This window comes from Rhinatrema bivittatum, chromosome 19 (assembly GCF_901001135.1).
Source record: "Rhinatrema bivittatum chromosome 19, aRhiBiv1.1, whole genome shotgun sequence".
In the NCBI taxonomy this organism is placed as follows: Eukaryota; Metazoa; Chordata; class Amphibia; order Gymnophiona; family Rhinatrematidae; genus Rhinatrema; species Rhinatrema bivittatum.
Window position 1 is genome coordinate 30,545,149 of NC_042633.1, and position 25,937 is coordinate 30,571,085.

Here is a 25,937-nt window from a genome sequence, read left to right on the forward strand (position 1 = left end):
ACATTCATGATGGAAGACAGAAGAAAGCTGAGGCACCCATGAATTTCATTTACCATCTAACCCTATGTGGAGCCTACTGAGGAGTTTCTAAAGGGTGTGCAATTATTCTAGCAGTCCCCCAGAAGACCTGAATACCAATAGGCAGGTTATTTTTACAGATTGTAAAAATTATCACCCAATTTTTTTCATATAAACCATCAATCAATCATTAAACTGTTTACTAGTCACAGAAGTAAATGTTTCATGTACATTACCTATTCACACCTGAAATATCTATATAAAAGTCTAGAAATATTTGAAAGCCAGAAATATTTGATTCAAGTTGGGTTACAGAGAAAGGATTTATGTTTTTCAGAAGGGAGAGAGGATTCTGCCGACAAAGAATCTTCTAAGTGGCAAAAAACATAATGACCAAAGTCAAATTTATTCCTAACAGATTTCAGACCCGGTATTACCGTGACTTACTAGCCATCTTGTTTACCGTAGAAGAAATTAACCAGAACCAAAATCTGCTGCCAAACTACACCCTGGGCTTCCGGATAACGGACTCCTGTCTTTCAGACGTTGTCGCTCTCCAGGACACGCTGCTGCTGCTGTCTGGGGGAAACCAAACGCTCCCGAATTATAATTGTGAGGCTCACCTGACCCTGGCAGGAATCCTTGGGGAGATCTACTCTTCAGTGTCTGAGGTCATGGCCAGGATACTAGGGGTTTACAGGATCCCACAGGTATGAAAATTCTCTTCTTTTGCTCTATCAGTGACTTGATATGGTTAAAAGAACTCTATTCCAGCTGCAGAGTCCTAGTATGTGTCTCATTGCATCTAATGAATTCCATTTCTTTCTTTTCTAAGAGTTATTGAAAAAGCAAGTCCATAGATTCAATGAGGTAAAATCCAGAATGGGCTCAGATACTTCCAATTTTATTTTATTTAAGAGATTTAGATTTAAAATACCCTTCCAAACATAGCTCATACAATAAGGAAGATAAAAATACAACAACAATAATAAAAGTGATATGTCTAATAACTGAATGGACATAAATAATAATATAGGAATCAAATAAAATCTAGCAAATAAAAATAATAAAACCATATTTATTTATTTATTTAGCGTTTTTCTATACCGGCATTCGTGATTAGAAACCACATTATGCCGGTTTACATGCAACAAGGGGTGAGAACAAGAAACGGAACATAAACAAGTGCAAAGAGATCAAAAGTTACATTACAACAAGGGTCTTATGCAAAAGATAAAGCTATAGAAAGCTACAATTGAAATAGATTTCTAAAAGAACATGCACTTTTATCTGACTTTATAAGATTTCTATAGGCTGAAGCCACGGCTCTTTATGAGTGGAGTTCCGTAACCCTGGAGCACAAGCGGGGGGATGTTTACCATCTTAAAATCATTCACAGAAGATACACTCAGAAATGATGCCCGGACTGATCTGGAAGCTCCTGTTGGCTTACAACCAGACAAGCAAGTTAGCAGGCTCCAGAACTAGAATCTCAGGACCAGAACATTTTCACAAGTACTAATTCAAGAAGCTACCTACCAAATGTAGGCACCTGAAATCAGCCTCAAGGCTTCCTGCTGAAAATGCACCTAAAACTTTGGGATTAAATTTAGGCCTACTATTCATTTGCCTTGATTTAGGCCCATAAGATGTGCACTATTGGGTCGGATCAAAGGACCACTGAGTCCAACAGTAGCCAATCCAGGTCAGATCCCAAAGAGTAGATCCAGCTCTCTTTGTTCCTCACTCCCAGGGATGAACGGTAGGTTTCCCCAATTCGACTTGATTAATAATTGTTTTATGGACTTTTCTTCCAGGAACTTGTCCAACCCCTTTTTAAACCATCTTAGGTGCCTTGACCACATCCTCCAGCAACGAATTCCACAGTTTGATTGTGTGCTGAGTAAAAAAATACATTCTTCAGTTTGTTTTAAATATGCTACCTGCTAGTTTCAGGGAGTTTCCCCTAGCCCTGGTGCTATTTGAAAGGATAAATAACCATTCCCCATTTACCTGGTCCATCTCACTCAGGATTTTGTAAACCTTTAGCATATTCTCTCTCTGTCGCCTCTTATTCAGGCCCTTCATAAGGGAGCTAGTTCATCCTCTTTATCACTTTGGTTGCCCTTCTCTATACCTTTCCTAGTTCCACTATATCTATTTTGAGATGGGTGATCAGCAGTGCATTTACATCCTAGATCTCTATAAAGGGCGAGGCGTTATAACATTCACGGTTTCCTTCTCCATTTCTTTCTGAAGCATTCCTAACCTTCTATTTGCTAAGCTTGACTACCTCTATATACAGAGCTGAGGATTTCAGTAAATTGCCCTTTTCCTGGGTGGTTACTCTTACTATAACCAACCAGAATTGTATATCTGTAGTTTGGATTCTTTTTCCCTGTGGGCACCACTTTGCACTTGTCCACATTAAATTTCATCTGCCTTCCAGATGCCCAGGTTCTCCGGTCTTTCACGGTCCTGCCGCAGTTCCTCACAGTCTGCTTGCATTGTAACTACTTTGAATACTTTTGTGTTATCTGTCAATTTGATCACTTCACCCTTTGCTCCCTTTTCCAGAATGTGAATGAATAAGTTAAGCAAAACACAGGTCCCAGTACCGATCCCTGGGGCACTTCATTATTTACCTTTCTCCATGGGGAAAACTGACAAATTAGTCCCACTAGTTACCAATCCACAGTATGACATCACATCCTCAGTGACAGATTTAGGATTTTACCACCCCTAGACACTGTTGGTGTTGTCACCTCCTCCCATCCTCCAGCAAGGAACGAGGAGCAGACTGTCTAGGGCACTATCTCTTGCTCTGCTCTCGCCCCTCCGGTCTCCCCTCATGTCTCTGAATGATACCTGGGGGCTTAACCCAGGAATAGGGAGTAGAGCACATTTCATTTGCTCTGTCCCTCCAGCCTCTCCTCCCCCTGTCCTGTTTTTCTGCCCTGAGGGAGGAGAGGCTGGAGCAGGAAGCAGAAGGCTGCTCTTTGCCGTGTATTTCTTTGGCAAACCAATAAAGAAAATCTGAATCAGAGATTCAACAGAGTTGGGAGGTGGCAGATCTGCCGCTGGCCCCAGCTTTCTGCAGGGCCAGCGGAAGATCTGAGGACTCTCTATCAGTTAGGGGCCTAGTGTTTCCACCTAACTTTGTATCCCTGCCCTAACTCCTTCTCCGAAGTCACCTACAGTTTGGCTCCCTAAGTTTAGGAATCTAGTAAAAGTAGGAGCCTCCGTTTAGGCACTCAGCTTCAGCAAATTTTCAAAAGGGCCAATTTAGGAGCCTTTAAAACACAAACAAGGTTGCGTAGTTTGTGTTCGAAATTCAAATTGCTTTGTGCGAGCTGAATAATGTGCGAGCACTTTATCAGTTATGCAGTCTGTTGAAGATTAACCCAAAAGTGACTTTCCTGAAAGAATAGATAACCGAAGGGAGAAGATAACAAGATGAAATGCCAGGGGATCTCTACAGTGATATCTGAACATGACTCTCAGGTGTTCTCATAAATCATCATTTACTGATTTCTGTACTAGACCACTTTTCCTCCTCTTAGTAAACTCCATATGATAGGTGTCATTTGGTCCAAGACCCTCCTTTATTATTCATGTAACATATTCCCTAATACTTTCACAACTGTCCACCCAACTCACAGATGTGTTACTCCTGATATTATTCCATGGATATATATGAAGGAGGTGATGCAAATCTTTCTTTTCAGATCAGTTTCTCAGCACAGCATCCAATGCTTAGTGATAAGCATCAGTTCCCATCTTTCCTACGCACCTATCCTACAGATACTCTGCAGCCCCGAGCCATTGCAAAACTGCTCCAACACTTCAACTGGACATGGGTGGGGATCCTGTCCTCCAACACGGACATAACCAGCCTGAGCAGCCAAAAGATATGGCAGGAGGTGGTGGAGAATGGTGGCTGTGTGGCCTTTTTGGAGAAGATTGATGATCACTACCCCAGTGAGAGGCTGTTGAGGGTGGCAGAAATGATCCAAAAGTCCTCAGCGAGAGTGATTGTGTGTGACTGCTATGAAACACATCTCAAGCCTATCCTGGAGCTCCTCTCTCTCCAAAGTGTCACCAACATGATCTGGGTCTTCTCTTCAGGGATGACCCTTAACCCTCACCTGTTCAACAGGGAGTCATGGAGTCTGCTCAATGGCAGCATGGCATTCATTGGCTCCACCAGTGACATCCCCCGTTTCACGGATTTCCTCTACCACATGGAGCCTTATATATATCAACAGGACACCTTCACCAAACTGTTCTGGGAAAAGGCATTTGGGTGTCAATGGAAGGGACAGAACTTGACTGATACGGTGACTGGAAAAGACATCATCCCATGCACAGGTGAAGAGGACCTCAAAGCACTGGACCCAGCGATCTTTCAGTTGAATGATTTAAGCATTTCCTATCATGCTTATCTGGCTGTTTACGCTTATGCACATGCCCTGCACAATATGATTTTGGATAGCGCCAAGGAAGATGCTTTTGGCAGACGCACAACCATTCATAATATGAAACCATGGCAGGTATTGATAATATTACATTTGAATTTTTATTGTGCTCACATGCAAGAATCCCATTGATTCTTTACACTTTAGGACACAGTCCTCATTTTTCCTCAGAAAATAAGGAAGTGGAATTCCATGGATACAATCAAAGGGGAACTGGAACTACATATCCATAGATTCAATGAAGCAAAACTTAAGATGAACCTCTAGTTTGGATGCTAAGACAGCATACACAGTGTTACTGGTTTCCACAATATATGTAATCTTTCAAAAAGCTAGGAGAGAAGGCAGAATGTTATTGCTGCTTTTATCAAATTATAAATTGATTAAACTGGTGAAAGGTACATGATCAAGCTCATTCAGAGGTTCAGTGGCAGAGCCGAGGAACAGATTCATGGAGTGGGGGGATGTATTTTCACACAAAGGCACAGGTTTGGGAGGAAGGAGGAGGGCACTGGGCAGACACTGAATGTGTTCCTTTAATTTTTGTTTCAATGGTGTCTCATCAGCTGCCTTGATGATGGCGGGTGGGACCCCCAAGGCTTTTACTGAGACTGAGGAAGGGTGACAATGGGCAGCTCAAGCCCTTTAAAAATGGCTGCCCCAGGCTTTGAGCCCCCCGTCATGTGGTGGTGAACAGGGACCACTAAATCATGGTATTTTTCCCGGCAAGTACTGCAGCTTAGTCTATCCTGTGGTATTTTCACCTCCAGGAAAAATGCTGCAGTTTAGAAAATAGACACCGTAGGCTCCTAAATTTAGGACCCTAATTTTTAGAATTGTAAATTTGGATGAATTTATATTGAAAACTTAGGGTCTTAAATTTAGGAGCTCAACTTTTTTTTTTTTTTTAATATCGGTCTCTCAAGAGTTCAAAATGTAGGCCTATTTATTTGCCTAGATTTAGACTCCTAAGAGCAAGCTTTACTAGGCCATGGTATTTTCTCCAGAAGGAAACATTCTGCGGGCTTCACCAACCTGGGATTTTTCTGCTGTGGTAAAATGCCACTGGGGAAGTCCTGGGGGCAAAGGGGGCATCACATTAGGGTGGCCCCACATCTTGCAGCTGCCATCTTTTGAAGGAGCTGAGTGGCCTCCAGACTCCCATTCCATCGGTAGTGCTCAAACCCGTGAGGTCTAGTGAGATCACACCTCCTCGCTGACAAACCTCACCCTGTTTGAGTTCAAAATGTTATCTCCCAACCCTCTGGACCTCTTCCTCCCCCTACTACCCAACCTTCCCCACTCCCCCCCAACCAGTACTTTAAACTCCCTGATGGGTCTGAGTGCCCCCTAAGGCTCCATTTCCAAAATGGTGCTGTCCAGCCTAGATGGACCTTTGCCCCTAGCAGCTAGGACTCCCTGTCCACGTCTGCCATACCTCCGCTGGCCCCACATTTCCTGTTTAAGGTGGAAGTACACTCCATGTGGTAAAAGGGAAGGATGATGCAGGGTGTTAGGGGAGCAAACCTAGAGACGAAGAGTATGGCGCTCACTCACCATCCCCCATAGCCTGCCTGTACTGCTGCTGTTCTAGAAGATGAGAGTTTGTCATTTATCTTGGAGAGATGGAAATCCTGAGAACATAGAGGGCTAGATGCAGTGGGTGAAGCAGGGAAATTCTTAATGTCCTTGTAGAGATATGCATTTGACGCAATGTCTTTTCTTCATTACTAAATTCAACAGGTCCTCCATTTTCTGTGGGACGTGCATTTCACAACAGAGTCCAAACAGGAAGTCTACTTTGATGGGAATGGAGATGTGCCAACCGTCTTTGACATCCTGAACATCCAGATGTACCCGGATGACTCCAGTGAACTGATAAAAGTGGGTAGATATGATTCCAGGGCATCCCCGGGAGAGGAAATAATCCTTAACATCACTGCCATCTTATGGAACCAAAGGTATAATAATCAGGTATGGAGCGAAGGCATTGGGAAGCTTATGAACTGGGTAAACTTAGGGGGTCAATACAAGTTTAAAAGCTCAGAATATCAGTTTGCTTGTGTAAAATTAGAATGATTCATCTGCCTGCCCCAAAATGTCTTTGATTTCCTGCAACTTCAGGACAGGGTGGGAGGCGGGAATCAACAGACAAAATAATCCTAGCTTGGGCAAAAAGTTTTTTTGTCTGATCATTTAAGGGTCAATTTTCAAAGGGCTTGGCTTCCTAAATGTAAGACCTTCTCCCCACCAAGGTGAGGGGGAGGGGGCTTCCACTTCAGAGGCTGCGGAGCACTGACCCCCACTCTGTGCAGCCCCTGGAAAACCCACTGTGGGAGCAGGACATAACCTCTGCCAGCCCCCCCTCGAGCAACACCCCTTTTTCCTGCTAAGGGCCTGGGACAATTTTCAATGGCGCATTTGCCCATGGTTAAATGCCTGTTTGCCCATGGAAATCCCTTGGAAAATTGTGCCAGTGTTTTGCAAATCTAAGTTTAGGACCCAAATGTAGGTGAAGTTTTATCCCAAAACATTCGGGCCCTAAGTTTGGGCTGAACGTTGGACTGAGCAGGTTTTGAAAATTGACCCCCTTAATTTCGGAAAGGAATTATAGTGATGTTGAAATACGTCCAAGATTTTAAAAATCCAGAAATGTAATATAAACCTGTTTCAGAGGAAAGGAAGTTGTAAAACAAGAGATCATGATATGAAACTGGAAGGGGGAAGACTCAGGATGAAACAGAAGGAAATATTATTTTTCTCACTAAGGGAGGTGGATGATTGTATTCATGGAACAAACTCTCAGTAGAAGAGCAATGTCAATGGAATTCAATAATGCTTGGGACAGGCACAGACAATCCTTAGAGGAGGTGGAAAAGAGGAGGAAGCCAGAGATTGATAAGGTCTGTGGTACTGCAGATGAAGGGTAGAAAGGGCAGGCAAGGGAGGCTACAATAAAAGATCATGATCCCTACTGTTCTAATCTTTCTATAATCCACAGCCCCCTCGCTCCGTCTGCAGTGAGAGCTGCCCCGTTGGATACAGGAAATCTGCTAGAATGGGACAGCCCAGCTGCTGTTTTGATTGCGTCCCCTGCTCGGCTGGAGAAATAGCCAACGAAACGGGTGAGTCGACTCCGGGCCAACTGTGAGATAATGAAGGATTCTAACATGCCAAGGCTTTGATTTCTCAGGGCTATGATGTAGCACATCCCAGGCTTGTGATGGGTGGCTTTGCCCAGACCATTTGGGTTCCATAGTTACTGAGTTTGCCCATAAGCCTGTCTTGCTTTGCCCTAATTGTATGTTATGACTTCTAGTTCCAAATTTTATAAGAAAGTCAGGGAAGTGAAAGATTTGTAGCTGCAGTTGGACAAGAACAGTTCTGGTTCATCCTGTCTCTGAAGGGTTATTAGTTACTCTAGATGCACACCATAATTCATTTGACTCTGGATTGCTGAACCGGATAAATTCATGGAGAGCCAATGTTTCTGTCAAGTGAACTATGTGGCCATTTAAAGCACTGAACCTGGGGGAGGGGGTAGCAAAATCCCATCAGAATGAGACCCTGACCAATGGTGGAGTCCATTCTGCCAGCGGCCAAAGAGGAGGAAGGCGGCCCTGGGTTGCTGGTGCAGCCCATCATTCTGATGGCCCGAGGAGGATGAGGACTCAGTGCCACCAGTAAAGCCCACCCCCAATTAACTGAAGAGGCAAGAGAGGCCCAAGGTTAGGGCCAGCAGCTGAGCCCATCCTGCAAGCAGTCGCAGAGAGGTCCGGAGCTGGGACCGCTGGTAAAGAAAGCAGGAGGAGACCTGGCATTAGGAAGGGAGAGAAAGAGAGGGCAATGAATGTTGGGTAAGTGTGAAGAGACAGAGAGGGTGGTGTACTGAGTAGGTGGGGGCAGAAAGAGAGAGAGATTGGGTACTGATCAGGTGGGAGCAGAGAGAGATTGAGTTCTGGGGGGTGGGTTGGCAAAAGAAGGGGTTTATGCTGAGCGGGTTGGGGTGGAGAGATTGTGTAGAGTAGGTGGCAGGGTAGATAAGTGAGAAGGTGCTGACTGGGCAACAGTGGAGAGAGAGAAGGTGCTGAGCAGCTCACAGGGTGGAGAGATTGTGCTGGCATGGTGGAAAGAAGGCAAAAAGATTGGGGTGATGCTATGTTAGGCATGGATTGGAGGGGAGAAGAAGAGATGCTGGGCAGGGAGAAAGAGAAGGGATACTGGGCAATAGGCAGAGGGCGAAGGAAAAGATCAAGGGGGCTGCTGTACCAAAGCCAATGCTACCCAAAAAGGGAGCTCTGTGCTGGAACTGCCACCAGTAGGTAAGTTGGGAGAGAGGGTGCGATGGAGGGAGTGTGCAAGACCGAAGGTTCACCTAGGGCACCTACTGCCCTTGCTCTAGCTCTGCATCCATGAGTAGCTGGAAAAGACGTCACTGGGCTTTTTAGTCTCAATATTTTATCTTTTCTTGTCCTGGCTTACCTTCTTCCACCTCAGCTTACAGTGAGGATGGAAACTGCTGCATCCCCGGGGATGTATCCTCCTCTCGATAACCCATGCCTTGCAGCACACAATGCATCTCCCTTTGGAACATGGGATATTCATGCATAACGCCCACTCAGTAACCCGCCCCCAGGTCCTGCCAGCCCATGCAGCAGGTAGGTAGGCCTGAGAATCAAACCCAGGTCTCCTGTGCAGCTTCCATTTGACCATTGGTGGTCATCGATCGAAGATGGATTTGTTTTATTGACTTGCAGTTGATTTTAAGGCAAGTTTCCTGGATTGAATATTATTCAAGTTTGTGGGGTTTTTTTGTAGTGGTCTTCTATCGAAAATGTTATCTTCTTGATCCTTATTGAGATCTTTAAATTTTTTTTTAAATCATATCTCCCCTTGCCCTCCTTTCTTCTAAAGAAAACATCCGTAATCTTTTTCATGTAGGGTCTAGGTTGCAGGCCCTGCACCATTTTGGCAGTCCAGGTCTGAAGGAGGTTGAGGTGAAGAATTTTCCACTTGCAGCTGTACCTTTATATAAACACTAATAGATAAAATCCCAACTTTGAAATACTAGGCAATGAAAAATGGGAGAAAATTGCCTTAAAAAATAATCTTCTCTTGCGTTAACTGCTGAAGATTTTATGGGCAAGAAATCAGAGGTAATGATTTTTTTGATGACTTACTCAAAATATAGTGCACGAGCTTTCCAGGCCACTGATGGGATGAGGTAAATTTTGATCACTGTATTTCATGTAGAAGAACCTCTCTGGATAAATCTTGTTTCAATAAAAAGCATCTCAATAACTTTGATTAGAATAGTAAGAGAAATCTCATAGCACTGGGCAATGTGTCCAGTCTTAAGGCACTGAAGTCTTGGCCTCAAGAATGCATATCTTTTGGTTATAGGGCATCCAGGGATGGCTTTTATTATCCATATTGGACCTTCAGAGCATTGTAAAATTATAGCACAGGTGGACAGATCATGTCGGTAGCTTGGGTTTCTGACTAGTTTTTCTCCTCCATTTCAGATATGGCCGAGTGCTGGAAGTGTCCAGAAGACCACTGGCCTAATGAGAGTCGAGACAAGTGTCTTCCAAAAGTCATCGAGTTTCTGTCTTACCAGGAGCCCCTGGGAGCAGCCTTAGCTGCTGTTGCTGTCACCCTGTCCTTGGTCACCATCCTCATCCTTTCCATTTTCTGCTGGTTCCAGGATACACCCATTGTGAGGGCCAACAACCAGAGCCTCAGCTACCTCCTCCTGTGCACCCTTGCACTCTGCTTCCTCTGCACCTTGATATTTGTTGACCTTCCCATGAAGCTTACCTGCATGGTCCGCCAACCCGCCTTTGGCCTCAGTTTCACCATCAGTGTCTCTTGTGTATTGGCAAAAACTGTCACTGTGGTCATTGCCTTCAAGGCTGTCAACCCTAACAATCATCTCAGAAAATGGGTTGGGCCCAAGATACCCAACCTTATTGTTATTTTCTGCTCCTTTATCCAGTTGTTTATCTGCAGTTACTGGATTTCTAGCCACCCTTCCTTTCCCGAAAACAACACCAGATCTGAAAGTGGGAAGATAATCGTTGAATGCAATGAAGGGTTGACCATACTCTTCTACTGTATGCTGGGATATATGGGCTTCCTGGCCATCATTAGCTTCATTGTGGCCTTCCTTGCTAGGACATTACCTGACAGCTTCAATGAGGCCAAGTTTATCACCTTCAGCATGCTGGTCTTTGTGAGTGTCTGGCTGTCTTTCATTCCCGCATACCTCAGCACGCAGGGAAAGTACATGGTTGCAGTAGAGATCTTTGCTATCCTGTCCTCTGGTGCAGGGTTACTTTTTCTAATTTTTCTCCCCAAGTGCTACATTATTCTTTTACGGCCAGAGATGAACACCAAGGAACACTTAGTAGGAAAAAATATAACACAGAAATAAAATCTAAGTAACATTTACTGAAAATGAATGGCCTCTTGGATTGGTACAAGGTATACAGAACCTTTCACCTTTAGGACTATATGGCTCAGAGGATGGGCACAGGGATGCTGGGTCTGTCACCTTTAGGACTAGATGGTTCAGTTGATTATGCATAGGGACACAGTGCAAAAAGAATGATGCCAGTGTGTTATATTTGATTGCACATAAACACATCCTTCTAATCGTGACATTATACCTTCAAAGAGTCCTCCCAGAGTGTTAAGCATGATGCACACACAAACGTACCTCTTAGTGTAACAACCTGCTTCCTACATTAAACCTGCCTCCAATGCTACACTTTAATTTGCAAGCAGCAATAAAAGACAATCATATATTAGTCGGGCATCCAGCAGAAGAGGCAAGAAGGCTCAGGTGATCATGGTTCAAACCCATACTTCAATGAGCATGGGGAAGCCAGATGGTTTAGAGAATGGCATTTGGCCTTGCTGATTTTGACTGCCATGTGGATTGTTAGAAAGCTTGGTGCAAACACGTTGGATGGGTGGGAGGAGGACCAGTGGGAGATCTGGCTGCCGGATGAAGTATTGTTCTCATAAGAAGTAAAGAGCAAGATAACAAAGCCTGAAATGGCTTACCAGTGAAGGCAGAAGAGACCAGATCTCTAGCAGACTTGGTTGGAAAAAGGGACACGGATGTTGTATGCTTATGAACCCAAAGAGGGAGAATCTAAACTGGATAGACTGGATGGGACAATTAGGGCCTTTTGCAGCCATCATTTACTCTGTTAAATGGGTGCAGAGCCATTGCAAGAGATGGGCAACAGCTCTGGGCACAAAGCCAGGTGTGGGGAGGAGAGGTAAGGGGGGGGGTGGGGTGCCACATCACCCTTTTGATTCAGGCTGTGACTTGATGAAACCAGAAGGGGATCACCAAAAGCAACACTTGCTTGGGGCATCATGTTGTCCAGTGAATGCCCTGCATGGGAGGCACAAAGTAAGGAGGAGTTGCCAAACAGACTTGTCTTTTTCCATTTTCCTCCAGGGATGTGCATTACGGCACACTCATAATCCATATCGAGCAGGGCTTCAAGCATGCCCTTTGAACTTGCATTGTTTCTATCTAAATGAGCTGGAGAGGTGGGTGAGAAACACTTGAATCACCCATGCAAACTGGGATGTCATGCTGTCTCCTCTCACAAGATCTCTTGCCAACCAGGGGGAAGCATTTTCATAGTGTTTCACCTTGTTATACTGCTCAGACCATGCACACTGGTATTCTGCCCAGGGGCTCTGATCGGGGGGTTAATTTTATCGAGGACTACACTGGGGGCTACCTGAGGGGCTTATCGCCTGCTTGCACACAGGACTTACCCAATATAAACCCACACAATTACTGGGATTGTACCTGGGGGCTTGAACCCTGGAGCTAATTCCGCACACAAATAGCCACACACTCTGGTTTAGCATATCATGGGTCCAGGTGTTTAGGGAAGTAAGTTTATTCGAGCAATAAAAGGACGTGCGCATGTTATAAAATCGGCACATCCATGCGCGCGCGCGCCGGGAATCCTGCGCACATGGACGCCCGCACAGTCTTTTTAAAATTTACCCCTAAATGCTTGGGAAAAGCAGCGATGTTCCCTCCCTCTGAGTTCTTATCAGTTTCAGTTTGTGGCCTTCACTCTCTCTCAGGTTTTAGTATCAGTTAATTGCTTGCTTTCTCATCAAAGACCTACTGGAATATCTAAAATAAACAGACTCTTGCCTGTTCGTAAGCATTTCACAGTGCAAAACAGTAAATAGGAGTTCACTCAGAGGTTGGCCTGTGGCCTTCAAACTAGTCTGTGTCTGGGTGAGAACTTTGAATCCCTTCGGCCTACCCTCTATAAGCATCCTCAGCCAGGTAGTCAGAAATAATCCCATTGCACACACACATATACGGTATCCAGAGAGATCATGTTCTACAACCTTTTTTTTTTTCATTGGTCCTTCTAAAGGTATCAGAAGGAAAATGGTTTCTCAGGCATGGTTCAAAGGTCTTGCCACAGTGTGGCCGCACTGGTCCACGGACAGGGAGTTGAATTCTGACATTAAATGCTGACTTGAGATTTTTTAGATGATCTTTATTGGCTCACATATGCATCTCCCAAAGATTTTAGGGGATATTGCGACAGCCCGCAGAAAACTCGCGGTCTGTCGCTTGCACGAATTGCACTTAAGGTGCGCACGTTTGTTTTGCAAATGAGCCCGGCAAAACTCCAAGTGCAAGTTACCCCTGCTAATCCACGTGGGAAGATTTTCCGAGAAATTTACATGCATAGTTTTCAAAATCATAAATCCAAAGTCTGCCCCACCTCCCCCTCCCCCCCTCGGAAATGCCTTTCCACCACACACAGAAAATTGCATGCATATGGTTTTACAGGCATATCGGACAGGAAATGTTCAAAGGGCCATTTCTGGGGGTAGGGCAGTGTTTTAAGCAAGGAAGTCCCTTGGAAAATTGCCATCTGTAGTTACATGTATTTATACACATCTGTCAGAGCCCTTTCTTCCACTTCTGCTGCCCTTTTATTCATCCTAGCCAGTGCCTGTTATGGATCTCCCCGCTAAGGGGACGGAGTTAGCAATCTGTTATAGATCTGGCCGCCAGGGAGGTGGAGTTAGCAATCTGTTGGTGTTTGCTCCCCCAGAGGGAAGAGGAGTTAGCAATCTGTTATGGATCTCTCCTCGAGATGGGAGGAGTTAGCAATCTGTTCAGTGCTGATTCCCCAAGGGGAGGAGCTAGTAATTTGTAATATTCCGTAGGCGGAGTTAATGATCTGTGGTGGGTTGGCTTCCCACAGAGTGGCAGTCTGTTATGATACCGCTCTAGTAGCGTAAGTAATAAACACTTAATGGAAATTGGTGAATCCCTGGGCTGATGGCAGCTGACAGCGCCCCAGGAGGATATCCTGAGAGGGACCACCGGCTAGGCTGGAGTATGGAGACAAACACAGATAGTTCTTTATTAGACAGGACGTAGAACAACCAGAGGTGGCAGTAGTGAGCTGATGTGCCCGGCAGGGCTGAAGTCCCTCCGATACTGGAATTGCGATCTCTGAGTTGCTGAGCTGTAGAGAGAGTATAGATAGTGAGTAGACAGGGTATGCTGGATACATAACCAGTAGTAGATGATACACTCACAATTGTAGATATCTGTAATGGCTTCTATGCAACAGAGAGTCTTCAGTATATTCAGGAACAGGAGCCGTAGGCGAGTACTGGTTCCTATATGAGTCTGGAATGAGAACTCACAATATCTGTGTATGAGATGGCTTCTGGAATAGAAGAGAGTCTGTGAAGGGTTTTAGGAACATAGGTCCTTGTGGAGCGAGTACCGGTTCCTATCTGCAATCTATAATAGTAATGCACAGGATATAGGCATGCGATAGCTTCTGAGATAGAAGAGAGTCTGTGAAGGGTTTTAGGAACATAGGTCCTTGTGGAGTGAGTACCGGTTCCTATCTGCAATAATAACTCACGATCTCCGTACCTGCGATAACGTCTTAGACAGAAGGGAGTCTTCAGAGATTAGGAACATAGGCCCTCGTGGAGCGAGTACCGGTTCCTATCTCCAATTTACAATAATGACTCACGATCTCCGTACCTGCGATAACGTATTAGACAGAAGGGAGTCTTCGGAGATTAGGAACATAGGCCCTCGTGGAGCGAGTACCGGTTCCTATCTGTAATAGCACTCACAGTGTTCACGTCTGCGATCGCTTCCAGGCAGTAAGGAGTCTGCTGAGCATTCAGGAACGTAGGCCCTCGAGGAGCGAGTACCGGATCCCGTCTTAGCAATCTGAAATCAAGAAGAGAGAGCAGGGCCCCCGAGGAGCGGGTACCCCTTGGTAAGTTTGTGGAGGCGGAGCAGCAGAGAAAGAATTCCCCTTGCTAATTCGATTCGTAGTTGCAAACAAAGACCTTTTGAGGTGGAAGCGGATGACGTCACTATGGGGGGACGCCCCGAGGTTCGCGCCCTTGCCGGTACAAACTCTGGAGCGCGCGTGCTCTTACGTCATTAGGAACATGGTGGATCCGCAGAGTCAAGCCAGCCCGGGGATTCTGGGGAGAAGTGGCGAGGAGAAGCCGCGGCTGCTTCTGTCCGTCAGACCCGAAGGGAGTCGCCACTAAGGTAGAGAGGGTGGAGCAAAGACACGAACGCAACAGTGCCCCCATTTTCCCCCTCTAATTTCCCCTTGGGTAGTCACTGGAAAAGTGAGAATGAGCGTACGATGTGCAGTGCTGAGACAAACCAAAGATCCCTCGGACCCAGCATCCTGCCTCCGAGAGTGGCAATTCCGGATCGCAGGTGCTCGGCAGATCCCAGAGTGTAGCCCCATGCCGCTCACTCCCAAGTCGACCGGGCTAATAATAGGAATGATGCTTTCGTGGGAAACAAAACCAGGACATTTTTTAACCAAAATTTCCTGTTTTGTTTGTCTTTTTTTGCATTTCATTTTCCAAACTAAACCAAACCAAACTTCATTCACTATTTTTTTTATTTCATTTCATTACAGCTTTCTCGCGAGCAGCCACCAGCCCTGGCCATCGACAATTTCTTGCCCCCAGTGCAAAAAATAAAAACAAACTCAAGGCCACCTGGGTCTACCCTTCTCCTCCCCTCCCCAATGCCTCTTTCCCCATTGTTGAACTTTAGATTCCAAATGGGGCAGGAACGACCCCTATTTGACCCTAGCCCGATGCCTCGGCATTTCAAAATGGCCGGCGCCGTTTTTTTGTATGGCCATTTTGGTGTACATCTGCTCCGACAGGTGATGCCCAAGGAATTGGTGGGGATGGGATTGCAGGAGCTACCCTTGTTTCTTGTGGGTGGGGGGGAGGCAGGCTGAGCTCCTTTTAAAGGTTTAATCGAGACGGGCCCTTTTTAAAAAAGGTGGTGGGGGCAGGGTTTTAGAATATTTTGTAGCACTTTTATTATGCTTTGGGGAGAGGGAGGGAGGGAGGGGATGGCCCAGTTTATTTGGTCTTTTACTCTTGTAGATGACAGCTCCACTTAGCCAGATATTTTTTCAAGATAGCCCGGTTAAGTAGCGCGTTATCTGGCCACGCAAGCCGGCATAACTTTAGACCTGCTCTGAAGCAGGTCCAATATGGGAGAAGGGAGGCTATTACACTAGGGGGGTTTTGGAAGTCATAACCCTTACCTGGGTGAACTGGGAATGAACTGAGAAAACTGGACATGGTGTCAGAGTGCGTATCTACTAAAATCGCCCTATATTTGCACGCATAGGCGCATCCACTTAAAATTGCATGTACATGTGCGCACGCTCAGGCTATTTTATAATGTATGCACGGATGTTATAAAATGGCAGCATCCCTGGGTGCAGGCCGACGAATGTGCACAAATGTGTGCCCGCACACCAGTTTAAAAGTTACTGTCAAAGAGAGTTTCTGAAAACAAAAGCTTGCTCTGTGAAGTCAGATTGAGGAAATGGAGTTTCTTTGCACATGCTCAGACCTTTCAGTTGGAGGACGCCAATGTCACTTGATCCAGATGGCAGCTATAGGCTAGTTAAAAATAATACTTCACCTTGATTGGTCTTCGATCCTGTCTACTTGCCTACTTCTTCTGTCTCAGCTCCTGTCCACTTGCTACTTCAGACAAGCAATGGTTGGTTGCTATAGGTACCAGTTAGTCCCTACAGCGCTCTCAATTTATACAATACAACAAAAATTTACTCCACAGAAAAAATATAACTGGATCTTCCTATGCCGTATAGCTCTCTGATAGTCTCTTGAAGTTAGAGGATGTTGACTAGGCTGCCAGCTCATGACGGTAGAAAAAGATCATATTGGTCCATCCAGTCCACCCAAACGAGATTCTCCCACTTTGAGTAGATGACTATATGAATTTATTTATTTATTTATTTATTTATTTTTAGTTTTTATATACCGATGTTCCTGTATAATATACATATCACACCGGTTTACAAGGAACTCAAACTGACGCCTCAGTGGGCAGTTTACATTGCAACAAGATAACAGATAATATAGGGGGGGCAGCGGAACTTGGCAAAGGATACAGAGAATTCCTACAGTCTGAGTCAGGCCAACATCAGCTCCCATCCGGACATTCAACCCTTTTACTACCACTGCCATCCATATCAGTCCCAAACAAGCCCAGAATTTGTTAAAGTACTGGCCTTCACCGAACTGGACATCTTCCTCTATGATTTCTTGTTACCAAGTTTTCTAATAATCCGCACAGTTACCAAAATTAGAGAAATCATTATCCTAAACATCTAGTGACTTGCCTGAAATGTAACTTCTTATCCACTTGTTTCAATGTAAACCGATGTGATGTGCAAACGAACGTTGGTAAAGAAAAGCCTCACATAAATAAATAAATAAACATTCATTGACGTTCAAGTTTTAACCACGTGTCCATATGTAAGCTAACAAGTCCTAGGAGCGACAGGATCTGTATCATCGCACCCATCCCCTGAACCATCTGGTCCTAGGTACTGTACCTACAAAGATTTTATATTGAACCCTCTTATCCATATGTCAGAGACAGATGTATTCCTTCTTAAAAACCAAAAGGTTACTTTTCCCAGTTCTAAAAAGAAAATGCTAATGCTTCTCCCCATACATCCCAGAGGACATGTCAGGCTGTGATTATCAAACAAGTCCTTTCATTATCAGCCACGCACCTCCTCATCATGTAATGTGTGTACGAAGGCACCTTTTTTAATTGCAAGTGTAAAATTGCAGGGATCAGTGACACAATCTCCAGGCAGAGAAGATATAAACCCACTGACAGTCCTGCAGCACAGTTTTTTCTGTCAAAATTCCAAATCATGTTTGTTTGACACTTTTGGGGTTTTTTTTGGCTTTTTTTCTGGGCCTTCTTTCCTCTCCAGACCTTGATCTCTGTGGTGGATCTTTCTATTGCTATTTCTCAATCATATCTCTTTGATTTTTCCCCCAAGTGTCTTCTCTCTAGATCTCACGCTCTATTTTTAATTTCTCTTTCCATATGTTCTACTTTGCTTTACTTTTTTTTTCACTTATGTTTTCTTTTTGAACTTCTGTGATTCTCACTCAGTGCTGATGAAACCAGAGGCTTTGTGAAAAAGAACAAAGAAATGAGTCTTTTTCAGTTTATTATTCTCCTACTGTTTGCTGTTCCCAAGAGGGAAGTCCCTGCCTTAGTTTGCCAACTGGAGCACCGAGAGATGATCCCCTTCTCCATGGATGGCGACATTGTCCTGGGGGTGATTTCTCTGGCTCATGCTGGCATGGTTCATCCTATCCTTGACTTCAAAGAGTCCCCTCAGCCAGCACACTGTGTGGGGTAAGATACCCTTGGCGGGGAAATTGGTGATTTTTGGTTTGATTGCTGACCTGTGAAAAGACCTGGGTGTATCATTTGGTAATGACCTAAGAATAAGGACAGAAAGCCAAGCGGCAGAGGACAAAGCTGGACACGTGTTGGCATGATTATCTTCAGATGACTTTTACATTGGTTGGGTTTGTGTCGCTAGATATGGCCAACATCTGGCACAACCGGTTAATTCTTTCAGCATGATATACTCATTGTTTCCAGTAAAATTCTCTAAATTAGCACACTGCAAATTGCTTTTGATTGTGTAAAATCTATATCTATATCTATCTATAACTCACCAAATCCCTCAGTGGAAAAAGGAGACAGTATAAAGGAAGCTATGATAGGAAAGGGGCACATTCTTAAAAAGTTAGTTGAGATTTTCATGCATAAAATAAGGAGCTATGCATGTTGGCTGGCTGTGTGCACCTAAGTGGATTTTACAGCATGCATAAACTTGGCCATGTAAAGAAAGAGGTCATCCTGGGAGCATTTCAGAGGGCATGAGGAATTTACATGTCAAACTTCAACTTTCAAAATGTGCATTGCATAATCGACGTGCAGCTTCAAGGCATGAGCTGCACCAATTTTCTGAAACGGGGAAAGTTGCATGCACACAATTTATGTAGGGTAGCTTTTCTTCGAAAACAGGCTTGCTTTATGCAAGCTTAAAAGTTTGCTTGTAGCTTTGCATTCTTATGCCCTAAAGAAAAATACTCTGCCATGTCTAATTATTCAAGAGAATACTAAAGACACAGATTTATATGAAAGACTGTTTAAGATAGATGGAACTTGTAGAAGCTCATGGCAAAGAATGAAATGTTACACTCAAAGGGGAACAGTTTTGTTTTTTTACTATGCATGTGATAAGGAACTGCAACAGTACTTTAGGCTTACTGAAGGCGAGGGTGCATAAATATGTTTTGAGAACTTTCTTAAATTCTTTTGAGTTTGGGATGAGACGGACATAATCTGGAAGTGTTGCTATGAAGACTAGAAATATTTGACCATGTTGAGTTCTATAGAAAGGTTTTATGTTTACCAGAATGGAGGGAGGATTCTGCTGACACAGTATCTTCCAAGTGACAAAACATGAAGGACAACTGGTTTATCCCTAACAGATTTCAGATCCGGTATTACCGTGACATACTGGCCATCTTGTTTGCCATAGAAGAAATTAATCAGAACAAGCATCTGCTGCCAAACCATACCCTAGGCTTCCGGATCTTGGACTCTTGTCTTTCAGAAGTAGTTGCTCTCCAGAACACTCTGCTACTATTGTCGGGGGGGAAGAGAACAGTCCCGAATTATAAGTGTGAGGTTCACCTGACTCTGGCAGGAATCCTCGGGGAGGTCTACTCTGCAGCGACTGAGGTCATGGCCAGGATACTAGGGGTTTACAGGATCCCACAGGTAGGAGATTTCTCTGCCTTTGTCACTGACTCGGGTTACTATTTCATCTGCACAGTTCTTGTTTTTTCCCTTATTGCATCCATAGATTTTCACTTCCTTATTTTTCTAAGGAAAACAGGAACTAGAAAGCCATAGGTTCGCTCAGATGGATTGGCCAATTTGCTGTCATTTATTATGTTACTATGAAATTGCAAGGAGTCTCTGTGATATTTATACACGAGTCTTAGATGTTCCCCCCAAATTATTGTTCAATACTCTTCCTACCAGACCACACTTTCTCCTCTTTAAACTCCACCCATTCCAGTTGATCCAAGAACCCCTACTATTATCCATTTATCACATCCCTTTGGTAACCCCACTTAGGGGGAAGTCTATATACATGGGCTTTTAGGGTTCTTAACAGTCATGGTCAAGAAAATGGTGTAGTAGTGAACCTGCAAGGTGGAAGTAATGTGCTGGTAGGGTTAATGAGACTCCTATATCAACCTGATGACTTTCTTCTTATGACTTTAAAGCTTTAGGATACCACCCCCCAGCCCTAACTAAATCCCCCCCCTACCTTTTGTTTCCGAAGTTACGCCTGCCCGAGGAAGGCGTAACTTGCGCGCGCTGGCTCACCATCCCCTGGCACAGGCCGCTGTGCTGGAGGATTTGGGACCGTCCCTGCACCACCCCCAAACTGCCACCATGCCCCGCCCCCGGACCGCACGTCCCGGAGCTTGTGCGCGCCGCCGAGCCTATGCAAAATAGGCTCGGCGCGCGCAGGGGCAGATTTTCTCAGGTTACGCGTGTAGCCTTTGAAAATCTGCCCCTAAGGCTCTTCTTTCTGGGATGGCTGAACCAGTATATACTTTTCAGACTCATAAGTACTTCCTAGGCCACTACAACTGGCTGCTGAGTCCTTCTTAACTGAGATGACTGGTAGCACTAACATGTGATACAAGTCCCAGGAATGGCCAAGGGCTAAGTCTGACCTTTTCAGAACCCTGGGTTTGAAAACTCACAGTCTCCAGATGCAGGAAGACAAAGAGGAAAGGGACATTCTTGAAGGCTGTTCTGCAACTTCCTCTTACAGACCCACAGCAAGGATCAGTCTAGATGGGCAACTGGAATCTTCCATGGTGTTACCAGAGCTCCTAAGGAGAGAGATGTCAACTATTTGGCTCCCTCCTAGAGACTTCTGCAGGAAGTTAGAGAAAGAGACCTCTATAGGGATCTGACCACAAGCTCAGAAATTTCCCACAAAAACTTTGAATAGGGGCATAAATGCACAGAGATCTTTTGACCAAACAGGATTTCCAGATTATTTAGCAGTACATGGTGATGCTGCATCAGAGCTATACCTCAATACCTTCACCACTGCTAAAACAAGTCACCAGTAGTGCTTTTCTTTTAGAAAGAAAGGTGCCAGTACTCATATGCAGGGCCATCCATGGAGGAGGGGGGTGGATCAGGGCAGCAGCCCAGTGCTCCTTGTCTCCAAGGTAGTCCCACTCCCTGCAACTGGTTGAAGGGTTCAGTCGCAGCATGATCCTCCCCTCCCCTTCCATCCCACCGGCAGGAGGCAATGCTTTTACCTGCTGTACCTCTTCTGCCACCCTTATGACATGGGAAAAGCACCGGTGGGGGAAGGAGATTGAAAGAGAGAGAGGCATCAAAGGTGCTTTTCTTTGTCTCCTCACTGATGCTTTTCTCTCTTCCTCCACCACTGGTGCTTTTCTTGGATTTAGATTCAGGAAACTTTATTGTCATGACAACATTTGTACATGCTGCCAACATAATAGACAAAGTGGTCATAAGGAAAAAAATGAAGACAAATTACACAGTAAAGTTAATAACAGTAATTAAAATTACAGGGTACAAAATGGTTAATAGTATGGACAATTGTCAGGTTCTGGTGCTGTTCTGTATTATTCCTGATCATGGCATACAGGGCTGGTGCTGCAGCTCTATTGGCCCTCTGCTTCCTGATCCACCCACCCTTACCTCTCCCAGCAACAGCCTGCAGAGATCTGGAGGGGAAGGGTGAGACTGGATGAGAAAGAACAGAGACGAGAAGAACTAACTCTACCCTGATTGAGCCCTTCCCTTCCTGTCATTTCCCAGGGAAGAAAAAAGGGGCTGATACTACCATCAGGTACAAAGCCCTAGTGATCATTATGTGTCATACCTCATGGATGTATTTGAGAGAGATGATGGAAATCTTTCTTTTCAGATCAGCTTCTCAGCACAGCACCCAATGCTGAGTGATAAGATCCAGTTCCCCTCTTTCCTACGCACCTATCCTGCAGACACCCTGCAGCCCCGAGCCATTGCCCAGCTACTCCGGCACTTCAACTGGACATGGGTGGGGATCCTGTCCTCCAACTCAGACATCACTAGCCTGAGCAGTCAGAAGATACGACAGGAAGTAGTGGTGAATGGTGGCTGTGTGGCCTTCCTGGAGAAGATCAATGATCGCTACCCCAACGACAGGCTGGTGAGGGTGGCAGAAGTGATCCATCAGTCCTCGGTGAGTGTGATTGTGTGCAACTGCTACGAAATGCACCTCAAGCCTATCCTAGAGCTCCTCTCCCTCCGCAATGTTACCAGTACGGTCTGGATCTTCTCGTCACTGTTCACCCTCAATCTGCATCTGTTCACAAAGGAAACATGGAGGCTGCTCAATGGCAGCATGGCCTTCTCTGGCTCCACAAGAAGCATCCCTCACTTCACAGACTTCCTCTACCACATGGGGCCTTCTACTTATCCACAGGATACCTTCACCAAACTTTTCTGGGAAAAGGCATTCAAGTGTCGATGGGAGAGACAGAGCAATTCCAGTATGGTAACTGGGGAAGTTGACATCCCATGCACAGGGGAAGAGGACCTCAAAGCACTGGACCCAGCACTCTTTCAGTTGAATGATTTAAGCATTTCCTATCATGCTTACCTCGCTGTTTACGCTTATGCACATGCCCTGCACAACATGATTTTGGATGGAACCAAGGAAGACACATTTGATATGCGCGCCAACATTCAGACCATCAAACCATGGCAGGTATTGATAATAATAATTGGGATTTTATAGGGTTAACATGCAAACAATTCCCTCAGGGATGTGCGTTTGTTTTCATTCATTTTGTTAGTTTATGTGCATAACATTCAATTTTTTGTAAAAATGTTCTATGAATTCAGCATGACACTTTTCCTTCTTTAAATAGGTCCTCCATTATCTGTGGCACACTCGGTTCACAACAAAATCTGAAGAAGAAGTCTACTTTGACGTGAATGGAGATGTGCCTACTGTCTTTGACATCATGAATATCCAGATATACGAGGGTGACACCAGCAAAGTGGTAAAAGTGGGGAAATACGATTTCAGGAAATTCCCGTGGGAAGAAATCACTGTGAACATCACTGCTATCCTATGGAACCAAGAGTTTAATCAGGTGATGAGTGAAGGCTTTGGGACATCTTTAAGAACTGGATAACCTATGGGGTGAAAAAGTGCAAAAGTCCAGCATGCCCTGCTAGACCCGACTGAGATCCATTGAGCCCAGCATCCTGTCTCTGACAGTGGCCAATCTGGGTCACAAATACCAGGCAGATCCCAAAAATAGATGTTACTTGTTACTTCCTCCCAGGGATAGCAATGGCTTTCTCTAGTTTACCTAGCTAATCTATGGATTCCTCCACAAGGAAATTGTCCACCCCTCTTTTAAAGCCCACGATGCTATTCGTCTTAACCAGGTCTGGCTACAGATTCCACAGCTTGATTGTGCTTTGAGTGAAAAAATACTTTCTATGATGATTTTAAATCCGTTGGTTGCTAGCTTCATGGAGAGTCCCCTTGTTGTGGTATTATTTGAAAGGGTAAATAGCCATCCTTTATTTGCCCATACCACCCCAACTCATGATTTTATAACTTCTTTCATGTCCCCTCTCAGCCACCTCTTTTCCAGGCTGAAGAGCCCTAATCTGAATAGCCTCTCATCATAGGGGAGTTTGCAAACATTTGGAATGGCACATCCATTTTTCCAAAGCTTTAATTTCCTGCAACTTCAGGAATGTGTGTGTGTGTGTGTGGGGGGGGGGGGGGGTGGAGGATGGGAGAAATAAAACAGACAAAATGACGACAGCAAGGAGGCTAGAATTTGTGCCTGATCATTTAATTTTGAACTTAATTATGGGACATGGCAGAATGATAGCGATTTCAGATACTATGATGCAGGGATCCCAAGCTTGTTTCGGCGGAGAAGGATTTGTGAAACAGGAGATCAGGTTATGATACTCAGGACTAATATCAGGAATTATTCCTCCACAGAGAGGGCTGTGGGTGCATGGAGCAACCTAGTAAGGGGAAAAAAAATACTTCCCTTTAAGAATATCTTATTAATGCATGGAGCACCCTCCCATTAGACGCGATAGAAGAAAAATGTTAGCAAAATTAAAAAAACAAACTTGGAATTAGTATGATGGTCCTTAGTATTAGAAGTGAGGGGAAAGCCTGAAAGGCGTGCATCATTGGAATGGAAAGGGAGAAAGGCCAGACAATATAGAATACAAAAGCAGATAATCATCACAAGCTTTCTATATGAATTCTGCAGCTGCTCCGAACTGCTACAGTTCGTGCCATAGCAGGATGTGGTCATAGGGACCAGATTTTGCCAATACTGAAGGAGCTTTCCTGACTCCCTATAACTACCAGTATAACCACTTTGAATTTAAGCCCTTGAGTGGGCAGGTAGTGAGCTTCTAAAGGGATTACTGTTACTGCATGAGCTGCCCTGGACCTTGAGGGTCTCGGGCATGTTCTAGGTTATGCTCACCTCGGGCATGTTCTAGGTTATGGTCACCATCACTTAGGCAGATGCATTTGGTGGGGGCATGTAACAGAGCGTTTTCTTCCATGGGGGCCGATACTCGGGAACACACTGCTGCTGGAAATTCGTCAAGATCAGGACCTGCTGAGATTCTGTAAGAAGGTTAAGGCCTTTCATGTTAGATAGCCTTTTGCACATATTTCATACTGCAGTTGTAAATTTGTTAGATTTTTTAAGAATCCAGGCTGCAGTTTATGGTAAACTTGGGTTTTCAGTAAGGATGGTGTGGTTTCTTTCTTGTTGGCGCTTAGATTTTAAATGAGTGCCTGTATGTTCTAATCTTTTTCTAATCCATATAGATGCCTCGTTCTGTCTGCAGTGAGAGCTGCCTTGTTGGATACAGGAAATCTGCCAGAATGGGGCAGCCCGCCTGCTGTTTCGATTGCCTCCCCTGTTCTGCTGGAGAAATAGCCAATGGAACGGGTGAGCCACCTGCCATCCTTCTGTTAGCCATCATGGGAATCCAGCATGTCATGACTTTGGCTTCCCAAGGATGCAAGATAGCACGTCTCAGGCTTGACATGAATGAATTTGTGCTGAACCCAGGTTGCCCATAAATCAATCTAATTTTTATCCCATTGCATGCTGGGACTTGTAATTCCAATTTCTTTAAAAAAAAAAAAAGGCAGAAAAATACAAGGTCTGTAGTTGAAAGGCAAAAGCAGAACTGATTCAGCCTATCTCCCAAGGCATGAAGCTTGTTGGTGACCTTAATTGTCTGCCTGGGGTTCTGAATGGGAGTTATCTATCAGTAGCTCCCACAGTCAGGACAACCAGATACAGAAATGTTCTCATTTACTCATTAATTAGTTTGGCATGCCTTCCTTCACTTCACTTCAATGTCCCCTTCTCAGTGTGATTTATAATGGGGGGGTGCTCAACAGTCATTCATTCATGACTACCAGCAGTGTTTCCATGATTAAGTCTTCATCTTCCTCCCTCCCGATCCATCCACTGCAATGCTGGTCCTCAAACGGGCCGGGCTGCCACAGGCCACATCTCCCCTTGGAACCTGGCATGCATCAGCCGAGAAGCTCACCAGTTGGTGTTACCTTCTCTGATCTAAGCCCTGCTTAACCCACAGAGTTTGGAAACTAGACCTGGAAATGGAACACAGATCTCCTTCACGGTTGTTGCTATTCCATTGGGCCAGCTCGACTATCCTTTCTTAAAGGTGACCATCAGCCAAAGAAAGGGATTTTTTTTTTTTTACCATCTTGCATCTGACTCCGACTGAGTTAATAATACTGAGTTTCAGTCTGGGGTTTTTTTGCCATTTAATAGTGGACTCCTTTGAGTTTCTTCTTCTATCTTATGGAAGCCTGCTAAATATTTGAA

The 25,937-nt window shown here is 44.8% G+C and overlaps 1 protein-coding gene across 1 annotated transcript; it reads left to right on the forward strand.

Annotated features, from left to right (window-relative positions):
* The first annotated feature begins 407 nt into the window (after window positions 1-407).
* LOC115080327 (extracellular calcium-sensing receptor-like) lies at window positions 408-10,932 on the forward strand. Its single transcript, XM_029584477.1, has 5 exons — window positions 408-728; window positions 3,747-4,571; window positions 6,240-6,470; window positions 7,498-7,621; window positions 10,022-10,932. The coding sequence occupies exons 1-5, from the start codon at window positions 408-410 to the stop codon at window positions 10,930-10,932; spliced, it is 2,412 nt and encodes an 803-aa protein (XP_029440337.1).
* Window positions 10,933-25,937: the final 15,005 nt, after the last annotated feature.

Excerpts from the sequence above, each read along its gene's own strand:
- LOC115080327 (XM_029584477.1), top strand. The coding sequence starts at position 408 with ATGACCAAAGTCAAATTTATTCCTAACAGATTTCAGACCCGGTATTAC. Across the intron at positions 4,572-6,239 it reads ATAATATGAAACCATGGCAG|GTCCTCCATTTTCTGTGGGA; the intron begins GTATTGATAATA and ends TAAATTCAACAG. Across the intron at positions 7,622-10,021 it reads AGAAATAGCCAACGAAACGG|ATATGGCCGAGTGCTGGAAG; the intron begins GTGAGTCGACTC and ends CCTCCATTTCAG.